Source organism: Coregonus clupeaformis, chromosome 7 (assembly GCF_020615455.1).
Source record: "Coregonus clupeaformis isolate EN_2021a chromosome 7, ASM2061545v1, whole genome shotgun sequence".
Lineage (NCBI taxonomy): Eukaryota > Metazoa > Chordata > Actinopteri > Salmoniformes > Salmonidae > Coregonus > Coregonus clupeaformis.
In genome coordinates, this window is record NC_059198.1 from 23,251,693 (window position 1) to 23,263,383 (window position 11,691).

Consider the following 11,691-nt stretch of genomic DNA (forward strand, 5'->3'; position numbering starts at 1 on the left):
GCTCATGTCTTCAACTTTTGATAACTGATGTCATTTCAAATGCATGTAGCCTACACTGTCGATATGCAACATGATCTATTGCAGCTTAAACATATGCAGCTTAAACATGTTAAAATATGTGGGAGGATGTAAATATGCGCTGTGGTCGAGCGTAAATGAATGACCTTTGGTTGAGGTAGAGGCCTTGCTTATACATGATCCGCTCTGAAGGCGCTGTCCACCACCACTGGTGCTGAAACCAGTCCGCCGCAGAACAGCCCTTTTTGTTTTAGTAGGCCTGCGCTATAAGCGAACGTTTCAGAATAATATTATATACGAAATATACAGTACACTATTCTACTGAATAGGCCTACACGAAAGCAGGGCACAACCGGATTTATTTCAACAAAGGCACACAGCCTACATGCAGACACACGCATACATATGCACGCACATCAGAACTCACATAAACATAAACATGCACACAAACACACACGCCACAAGCATGCACATACACACGTATAGCCACACAGTTCTACAATTAATTTGAAAATAGTAGCCTTCTTGTCTCCTTGTGAGGTGTAATGACATCTGCAAGCAGTGACAAACGTATTCTATTACATAGCCTAATGTAACGATCAACACCAATCTGTAGCCTCCTATACACGGGATAGGCGAAATGGCATATTATAGGCGTAGCCTACATAGGTGTCACGAATTCAGCCGCGGCTGCCCCTCCTCCTTGCTCGGGCAGGTTTCGGCGTTCGTCGTCACCGGCTTACTAGCCACTACCGCTCCATTTATCATCACTCCATTTGTCTTGTCTTGTCTTGTCAATCACACACACCTGGTACTCATTCCCTCATTAGTCTGTGTATAAGTGTTCCCTCTGCCCCCCTGTCCTTTGTGAGTGATTGTTCGTTGTGAGAGTGAGTAGCGCGGTTGAGCTACGCTTTACTTGTATGCAGCCAAGGTTGATTTTCCCTTGTGCTAGTTTCGTTCTGTCGCTAATTGCGCTACATTATTGTACACTGAATAAACTCTTGATTTCGGTGTTTTACCTCCTGCGCCTGACTCCGTCATTCACACCTCATCACAATAGGCTAATCCGTAGGCCAGCATATTCAACTGTCCATTCTACCCATAGCCTATTTCTAACTAGGATAACAGTCAGAATTTGAACAGATAATCCACATTCAAATATAGACTGCATCTCGACAATTTCGAAGAGATATGGATATTGTATTTGTCAAAATCATTTATTCAAATCCAATCAAATAGGCCTATGTTGAATAGTTTATTCGCTGTTTGTATATTTACAATCATTCCATAGGGTTGCTCTGCCACGTAATGGCCGTTGCATACATGGGCAGACTTGAATACATTGTACCCCTGCACACCACAGAGTGAGGGTCAACATGGTTCATGACAAATCATTATATCAAGTTGACAAGGTTTCAGGGTAATCGCTACCCTACAATATAGGATACAACTCACCAGAACCTTCTGTGGGAATCTGTTTTTGATAGGTCTATAGGTATACAGTGTCGTCATTTTAAACAGTACTACGTTAGCTTTATCTTTCTCTGACAATCACATAGGACCACAGGAAGAAGAGAAGGCCCTCCCAGGTGATGTAATACTTGTTTCACTACCCTTGGGTACCAGTGATTTGCTCGTTTTCCTATTTGACCAATGTTGAATTAGGTCATGATTCCCCCCACTCCTTTGGTCAGCAGTACGAAATAACAGGATTTTAGCTGAGAGAGAGAGAGAGAGAGCGAGAGAGAGAGATTGAAAAATAAAAAAGAGCTTCTGCATAGTCTGTTAGAGAGACAGTAATATAAAGTAATCTTGGGTTATCTCTAGTGACTCTGGTGTATGGCCAATGAAAATAATGGCATTCCTCCTGAGTACTTTTAAGTTATTCTACTGCTGTAGAAAATAATGGGCCTCTATAAATGACCTCAGCAACATAAAGAGAGCCTGTTATCTCAGTGTTGAGTCAGTCAGGGCAGGACATGGCACAGTGAATAGCCCACTGACCTGACCTGAACACTACCTACTCTAAGAGCAGAAGCACACACAGTAATTGATCTGAAGTGACCACTCTGCCATGGGGAAATTGCTACTCAATACAAAAATAAATATCTTCATGTGATTGTGTTGCCATGCAACAAAACAGTTGTTCTAAATTCTAGCTGCCTATTAAACCAGAGGTTGACCGCTCTCTGAGGATAGGGGTCACCATAAAATACAGCACTTAGACAGCATTTAATGCCCTAAGTGACATTCCTGAGGCTAAGGTGATGGCTGCAATTCAGCTATAGGCACTTTAAAGTGATAATCCATGGTTCACTCTGGCCTTGCAAATTGTCTTATGTTTTGACCAGGGCCCAGGCACTCGGATGCAGCTGGAGAGAGAACAGAGATAAGGATGAGTGTATAATGAGTGTCTTGTCTTTGGAACGGGGCAGATTGGAACCTGTCAGTCTCCCTCTGTGCTGCACATGATTTTTGTTCAATAAACCTTTAAAAATGGAAGTTGTTTACCGTTTCCTTGTATACATAATTTCCCCACCTATAGCAAATGTACGATTCCCGACAAGACATTATTATTGAATTACCATTTATTAAATAAGTATAAACACATATCGAATGATATTCACGGTCGAACACCAGCAGATCCATTTCAACTCAGAAAATGGAGGAAGTGAAATACATTTAAATTAATAAATTTGAATCTCCTCTAAACTGCATAGAATTATTTCGGATTTATATCATGCATATCCATGTCTACTGTTGCTAAGATTTGCAATGATTTATTCACACAAAAAAATCCTGAAAAAAACATACCGTAGCTCTCATCACATTGGTTGTTGTATGCCACCGTGTGGTAGAAATGACTTACTACAGTAAGACTCAAACATGAGCTAGAGAAAAATATTGCCAATGGGGATTTCCTCAGCACGTTATAGCTCAGAGACGGAGCAAAGGAAAAATGTAAATGTCTGAGATGACACTTAATAGTCGATATGGAGTGACCAATTAGAGGATGGAGACACAACAAACGCACAGTCTCAAGACAGACATTCGGAATTATCATGTGTAGCTGGAATAGGAGCCATATGGCCCACTACTGAAGTATGAAGATTTCTGACAGACTTTGATTTGGGGGTGAATTATCCTTTTAGGATGTGCAAATAGACTCCTCAAGATATTTCTCCCATCTTTAACCTGTAAAGCGTACTACACTGAACAAAAATATAAACGCAACATGTAACATGTAACATGTAAAGTGTTGGTCCCATGTTTCATGAGCTGAAATAAAAGATCCCAGAAATGTTCCATACACACAAAAATCTTATTTCTGAGATTTTGTGCACAAATTTGTTTACATCCCTGTTAGTGTGCATTTCTCCTTTGCCAAGATAATCCATCCACCTGACAGGTGTGGCATATCAAGAATCGGATTAAACAGCATGATCATTACACAGGTGCACCTTGTGTTGGGGACAATAAAAGGCCACTCTAAAATGTGTCACACAACACAATGCCACAGATGTCTCAAGTTTTGAGGGAGCGTGCAATTGGCATGCTGACTGCAGGAATGTCCACCAGAGCTGTTGCCAGAGAATTGAATATTCATTTCTATACCATAAGCCGCCGCCAACATCGTTTTAGAGAATTTGGCAGTATGCCTAATGCATTTATTTCAATTTACTGATTTACTTATATGAACTGTAACTCAGTAAAATCTTTGAAATTGTTGCATGTTCGTTTATATTTTTGTTCAGTGTACCATAAGTAGCCTCCAACGTCGTTTTAGAGAATTTGGCAGTACGTCCAACCGGCCTCACAACCGCAGACCACATGTATGGCGTTGTGTGGGCAAGCGGTTTGCTGATGCCAACGTTGTGAACAGAGTGCCCTGTGGTGGAGGCAGGCATAAGCTACAGACAATGAACACAATAGCATTTTATCGATGGCAATTTGAAAGCACAGAGATACCGTGACGAGATCCTGAGGCCCATTGTCGTACCATTCATCTGCCGCCATCACCTAATGTTTCAGCATGATAATGCATGGCCCCATGTCACAAGGATCTGTACACAATTCCTGGAAGCTGAACATTTTTAGTTCTTCCATGCCCTGCATAATCACCAGACATGTCACCCATTGAGCATGTTTGGGATGCTCTGGATCGAGGTGTACGACAGAGTGTTCCAGTTCCCGCCAATATCCAGCAACTTCGCACAGCCATTGAAGAGGAGTGGGACAACATTCCACAGGCCACAATCAACAGCCTGATCAACTCTATGCGAAGGAGATGTGTCGCGCAGCATGAGGCAAATGGTGGTCACACCAGATACTGACTGGTTTTCTTATCTATGCCTCTACCTTTTTTTTTAAAGGTATCTGTGACCAACAGATGCATATCTGTATTCCCAGTCATGTGAAATCCACAGATTAGGGCCTAATTAATGTATTTCAATTGACTGATTTCCTTATTACCTGGCGCCGACGAAGATGGCGGCCTCGCGACTAGCTCTTAGGAAACTTTGCAGTATTTTGTTTTTTTATGTATTATTTTTTTACATTATTAGCTCAGAAAGTGTTTTGCATCATTACATACAGCCGGGAAAAACTATTGGATATCAGAGCGACGGTAACTCACCAGCATTACGACCAGGAATACGACTTTCCCGAAGCAGATCCTTTGTTTGCTCTCCCCAGGGCAACTGAACTGATTCCAGCGGCTGACCCAAAACATCGCCGGCGGAGGAGAGGCACTCGGAGCGGCCTGCTGGTCCGACTTAGGAGGCACGCACACCACCCACCGCTTCCAAGTATTCTACTCGCTAATGTTCAATCTTTAGTTAACAAAGTCGACAAACTACGGGCAAGGATTTCTTTCCAGAGAGACATCAAGGCCTGTAACATACTCTGTTTCACGGAAACATGGCTCTCTTGGGATATTCTGTCGGAATCGGTCCAGCCAGATGGGTTCTCAGTTCATCGCGCAGACAGGAATAAATATCTCTCCGGGAAGCAGAAGGGCGGAGGTGTGTGTTTCATGATTAACGACTCGTGGTGTAATTGTAGTAACATAGAGGAACTCGAGTCCTTCTGTTCACCAGACCTAGAGTATCTCACAATCAAATGCCGACCGTATTATCTCCCAAGATAATTTTCTTTGGTTATAGTCACGGCCGTGTATTTCCCCCCTCAAGCCGATACCACGACGACCCTCAAAGAACTTCACTGGACCTTATGCAAACTGGAAACCACATATCCTGAGGCTACATTTATTGTAGCCAGGGATTTTAACATAGCAAATGTGAGGACTAGGCTGCCAAAGTTCTATCAATATATCGACTTCTGTACAGACTTCTGTACATTTGCTTACCGCCCCAATAGATCCACAGACGATGCAATTGCCATCACACTGCACACTGCCCTATCCCATCTGGACAAGAGGAATACCTATGTAAGAATGCTGTTCATTGACTATAGCTCAGCATTCAACACCATAGTACCCTCCAAGCTCATAATTAAGCTCGAGGACCTGGGTCTGAACCCCGCCCTGTGCAACTGGGTCCTGGACTTCCTGACGGGCCGCCCCCTGGTGGTGAAGGTAGGAAACAACATCTCCACTTCGCTGATCCTCAACACTGGGGCCCCACAAGGGTGCATGCTCAGCCCCCTCCTGTACTCCCTGTTCATCCATGACTGCGTGGCCAAGCACGCCTCCAACTCAATCATCAAGTTTGCAGACGACACAACAGTAGTAGGCTTGATTACCAACAATGACGAGACCTCCTACAGGGAGGAGGTGAGGGCTCTGGGAGTGTGGTGCCAGGAAAATAACCTCTCACTCAACATCAACAAAACAAAGGAGATGATCGTGGACTTCAGGAAACAGCAGAGGGTGCACCCCCCTATACACATCGACGGGACCGCAGTGGAGAAGGTGGAAAGATTCAAGTTCCTTGGCGTACACATCACCGACAAACTGAAATGGTCCACCCACGCAGACAGTGTGGTGAAGAAGGTGCAACAGAGCCTCTTCAACCTCAGGAGGCTGAAGAAATTGGGCTTATCTCCTAAAACCCTCACAAACTTTTACAGATGCACAATTGAGAGCATCCTATCGGGCTGTATCACCGCCTGGTATAGCAACTGCACAGCCCACAACCGCAGGGCTCTCCAGAGGGTGGTGCGGTCTGCCGAACGCATTACCGGGGGCAAACTACCCGCCCTCCAAGACACATACAGCACCCAATGTCACAGGAAGGCCAAAAAGATAATCAAGGACATCAACCACCCGAGCCACTGCCTGTTCACCCGGCGAGGTCAGTACAGGTGCATCAAAGCTGGGACAGAGAGAATGAAAAACAGCTTCTATCTCAAGGCCATCAGACTGTTAAATAGCCATTACTTGCACATTAGAGGCTGCTGCTGCCTATTGAAATCACTGGCCACTTTAAGAAATAGAACACCAGTCACTTTAAGAATGTTTACATATCTTGCACTACTCATCTCATATGTATATACTGCATTCTATTCTATAATATACTTCTGTATCTTAGTCCATGCCCCTCTTTCATTGCTTGTCCATATATGTATATATTCTGAAATCCCATTACTTACTTTTTTGTGTGTATTGGGTATATGTTGTGAAATTGTTAGATATTACTGCACTGTCGGAGCTAGAAGCACAAGCATTTCTCTACACCCGCTATAACATCTGCTAAACACGTGTATGTGACAAATAAAATTTTATTTTATTTTATTTTATTTTATTTATATGAACTGTAACTCAGTAAAATCTTTGAAATTGTTGTGTGTTGCGTATTTTTGTATTTCTCAGTATACTACTCAGTCAAGAGTTCTGGAGGAAATGCACTTGCCCTGTAACCACAATGAACTCATCAAGCCCTGCTCTAGATGGTCCCCTTCATCACTCTCTCCATGATCAGCTAAGTGCTGACTGTGTGATGAGACAAGAGAAGAGGCAGGAGGGTGCTAAGCCTGTGAATGCTGTTTCTACATCCAGCCCCATCTTGTCTCATTAGCCCAGACTGATTGGGCATGAAGGTGTTCCCTCGCTGTCTCAGGATAAAGTGAGTGTCTTCGCCACTCACCAGACCATCATTCTTTAGTATTCCAGCATCAGTGCAAGCTGAGAAGCCCCTCACACACACCACAGTATATCATTACCAGAGGCTGTGTAGGAAGCCTAATTGACCTGGTTGAAACCCAGAAACATTGACCTTGAGATTACACCTCAGTATCATGATGATGCTGCTGACAGATAGGGGAGTGTGTGTTAGAGTGAGATAGAGAAAGAGAGAAATAAAGAGAGAGAGAGAGAGAGAGAGAGAGAGAGAGAGAGAGAGAGAGAGAGAGAGAGAGAGAGAGAGAGAGAGAGAGAGAGAGAGAGAGAGAGAGAGAGAGAGAGAGAGAGAGAGAGAGAGAGAGGAGAGAGAGAGAGAGAGAGAGAGTGAGAGAGAGAAAGTGAGAGAGAGTGAAAGAGAGAGAGATTGAGAGCGAGAGAGAGAGTGGGAGCGAGCGTGAGAGAGAATGAGAGAGAGAGAGAGAGAAAGAGAGAGAGAGAGAGAGAGAGAGAGAGAGAGAGAGAGAGAGAGAGAGAGAGAGAGAGAGTGAGAGAAAGTGAGAGAGAGATAGAGAGGGGAAAGAGGGAGGAGAAAGAGGAGAGAGAGAGAGAGAGAGAGAGAGATAGAGAGGGGAAAGAGGGAGGAGAGAGAGAGAGAGAGAGAGAGAGAGAGAGAGAGAGAGAGAGAGAGAGAGAGAGAGAGAGAGAGAGAGAGAGAGGCCGACGTAGGCAGATCTGGCTCTCAAGAGAAAACAGGCTATGTGCAGCAATATTTGTGACCTGTTGCCACAAGAAAAGGGCAACCAGTAAAGAACAAACAACATTGTAAATACAACCCATATTAATGTTTATTTATTTTCCCTTTTTTACTTTAACTATTTGCACATTGTTACAACACTGTATATATACATAATATGACATTTGAAATGTCTTTATTCTTTTAGAACTTTTGTGAGTGTAATGTTTACTGTTCATTTATATTGTTTATTTCACTTTTGTTTATTATCTACTTGCTTGGGCAATGTTAACATATGAAATAAAACATTAATTCTGCATTCTGCAAAGGTTGGTTAAAGGGAAATCTTTATTTCGGGGGTAAATAAATGACATGTTCCCTAAGGAACACTGTCTTCTGAATTGTTTTCATAGATGTAGGATACACTTTTTGTCAGTAGATGGCAATATCAGCCCAAATAATGTCTAGCCAGCTTGCCTTTTTGGATGGTTCGGTTCGTTCTGAAACCCTAAGAATGAGAGGTTTCAAATAATCGATTATACTCAATCATTGAATGTATGCAGTTATTTACTTATTAAGATGACTTATTATAACTTTATTTTTTGTGAAAAATATCTCACAAGCATATTAGTACATGGCAAAAAAAAAAAAAATCGCAGACAATTTAGTCATCATATCATGATGATCTTATTGCAAGACAGCTACCAGTTTGTTGAGTTATCATTGCACCCCTTGCCAGTCCTTGTCGTGCCAAACATTTGGCATGACACGGAATACAATGAGTGGAATGTTAGCAAAACAGATTATACAATTCAGGCAAAAAACTGTAGGCTACTGCATGCATTGCTATTCTCAGGACACAGTTTGAACTGGCTTAAAATAGTTATTCATTTTTTATGTGCCAAATAGACGCGTACACTTTGAGTGGATTCAATATAAGTTATAAATGAAGAGCTTTTTATTAAGACAGAAGGAGAAAGCAGGGGGGAGAAAGGCTCAAACTTGAGGATAAATATAGTCTAGTGTCGCAATAGTCAATGAAGAGTTATATGATCCCCCTGACGTATCCATCATTCTGAAACGGAGAGGCGCATTTAGATTGCACACTGACGGGTGAATGTCGCCACGCATGTCACTTTTAAAAGCAGTGGTTGGGGTTTCTAATAGGAGGCAGCGCCTTGCAAACATATGTACTCAAGCGTGTATACAGATGGTAACTCGAATAATAGACCCGAGCGCCCCTTTATAAAGCTGTAAGCAGCTCCTCAGATCACAACGTGTGTGCGCGCAGAGCCACTATACCCAAACGGAGAGGGACAGAGAGAGACAGAGGGAGAGAGCACGCGGGATTGTTTGTTACCGTTCCATTAATTCAAACGTTAACCTAATTGGGTAGAGAGAGGGCGGTAGAGAGAGTGAGAGAGAACTATGTCCCAATAGGCAAATCCTCTTCATATTAACCCGCCTCGAGATAATGATGTAAAAGACTCCTCCGTTCTTGCGCGTGATGCTGATCGCCGTAGAGATCTGCTGAAGGTGAATCAGAGGGAGATAAGGAGCGCGAGCGCAGAGAGCAGTGCGAGAGAGCAGAACAGAGGGCGAGAGAGAGAGCCGACGTGTCTCCAGCATCTCAGTTGACAAGTCGAGCAATAGTAAGCCATCAAGACCAACTCACTCTCTCTGACAGCGCACAAGGCAAGACACATATACAAGAGCTGTCGCCGGGAGAGAGTCTCCAGAAACTGCCACCCACTAAAGCAGCGTCTGGAGGAGAGGAAGTGCTATGGACAGGAGAATGAACTTGAACGGAGCGGGAGATATTTTCCACAAAACTCTCAGCGCAGTCTCCAACAAAAAGATGGACTCCTTCAGGTCGGCGGCTGGTGTTGACCTGCCGGGGTCCAGGGACCACCAGTCACCCATCAGCTGTTTCGACCAGACCGACTCGGACCCGATTCAACCCGGTGGACTGGCTGGGGGTCGAGGGGGACCGCTGGGTCTGCCTACGGGATCTTTGTGCGTCAAATTCGGAGAGAGCAGCAACAGGACCTCGGCGGCCGAGAGCAGTGGCGGGGAGCAGAGCCCGGACGATGACAGCGACGGCAGATGTGAGATGGTCCTCCTGGCCGACGGGAGAACGGTGGCCGCCGGTAAACCGGAGGGAGGTAAGAAAAACAAAGAGCAGAAAACTCTCAGACTAAACATCAACGCGCGGGAGAGACGGAGGATGCACGACCTGAACGACGCGCTGGACGAGCTGCGCTCTGTCATCCCATACGCGCACAGCCCCTCCGTGCGGAAACTCTCCAAAATCGCCACTTTGCTGCTCGCCAAAAACTACATCCTCATGCAGGCTCAGGCTCTGGAGGAGATGAGGAGGCTGGTGGCCTATCTGAACCAGGGCCAGGCCATCTCAGCGGCGTCTATACCCGCCACCACGGCTCTTGCTGCTCCGGGTCTACCAGGTCTGAGTGCGGGGATAAGTGCTTACGACCAGCCGCCTGTGTACCCCTTCGCCACCGGATTGGCCGGGTCATCCTGCCCCGACAAATGTGTCCTTTTCAACAACGTCACCTCGAGCCTGTTTAAACAATGCACTGACAAGCCTTAGCTGAATCATAACAACGGGCCGGTACCAGAGACTCAGAGAAGCACATCGAGAGCGAACAACACCACTTTTTAAAATAAACTACGACTTTGGAGAGAAGAGGTTCGAAGCCAGTGTAGACCGAGAAAAGTCAAGCCGATGATGAGTACATTTATAACATTTACAAATGCATTCGAAGAAGCGCTTTTTGTTCAGACAATACTTGATTGTGTATATATAAAGCATCCTTTAAGTGCTGGTATGAATGAAAGTGAAAAACCAAACAGAAATGTATGAGTGTCTTGCAAGTGGTGATGAATTGACAGTTGTTTATCACTTGCGCAAATATGGACCCTATATGAAGAGTTGTGACCTGACAAAAACATGCGGCCATTTCACTTGAATAGATGGAACAACTTAAGACATTAGTTAATATAAGAAACCACAACCTTGCTGCTTTACTTACTTTATTTATAACTTAAGAAGGTGTTTTCTTATTGGTGGTTATTTGGTGATCTTTTGAGAATGTATTGAGGAACTAAGAGTCTGAGGGAAAGCAAAGCGAGCTAAAATGAATACGAAATTAGTTGTTTTTATCTTTCAATCCAGAGTTTATAGTCATTTACATATTTTTGTTGTATCAAACACTTGTGCTACATTGACAGTTTCCTTGGCACTGTACTATAATGACATTTGAGTCTCTAAAAACCTGTATGTTCAGTTCATGTTCTTTTAGATTTGTCCTTTTTTATTTATTGATTTGATGCATTTTATTTGCATGGAGGTACTGTATTCTGCATTAGCGACTTGTCTAATTTGCGTAATTTCTTACACACCCATGCAATAAGGCCGGAGTCTTGAGGGATCAGGCGCGCTGTCAGGTCAAGCAGTGGATTCTTGTAGATACATTAGTTATTATAAGAATAAAGAGGGTAATTTGTATGTGTTTATGTGTTGGAAAGCTTTATTAAAATATTTTGAACAAAACGAATACCTTCGTCTGCTCGTCTGATGAAGTCACTGAAAGTGGAGTAATTTAAGAGAACGAAGCCGGGACTGAAATATATTCTTCAGAGAATGGCCATTTTGTCTCATTTATCTTCGAAAAATCTGAACGTGGTATAAGGGAATAATAAAAAATCTAAAAAAATATCTGAAGAAATGGGATTGTGCACCTGATTATCAACTAAAATATTATAACATTATAATTCACTATTCATGGGCCATAGCCTAAATAACAATCCATTTCAATTTCTCCTTTTCTCAGGT

General features: G+C 43.5%; 1 protein-coding gene across 1 annotated transcript; it reads left to right on the forward strand.

Moving 5' to 3' along the window:
• Nucleotides 1-9,105: 9,105 nt before the first annotated feature.
• Nucleotides 9,106-11,413, forward strand: LOC121570462 (class E basic helix-loop-helix protein 22-like). Its single transcript, XM_041881924.1, has one exon. It carries the CDS (start codon nucleotides 9,619-9,621, stop codon nucleotides 10,444-10,446), a length of 828 nt encoding a protein of 275 aa, XP_041737858.1. The 5' UTR covers nucleotides 9,106-9,618; the 3' UTR covers nucleotides 10,447-11,413.
• Nucleotides 11,414-11,691: the final 278 nt, after the last annotated feature.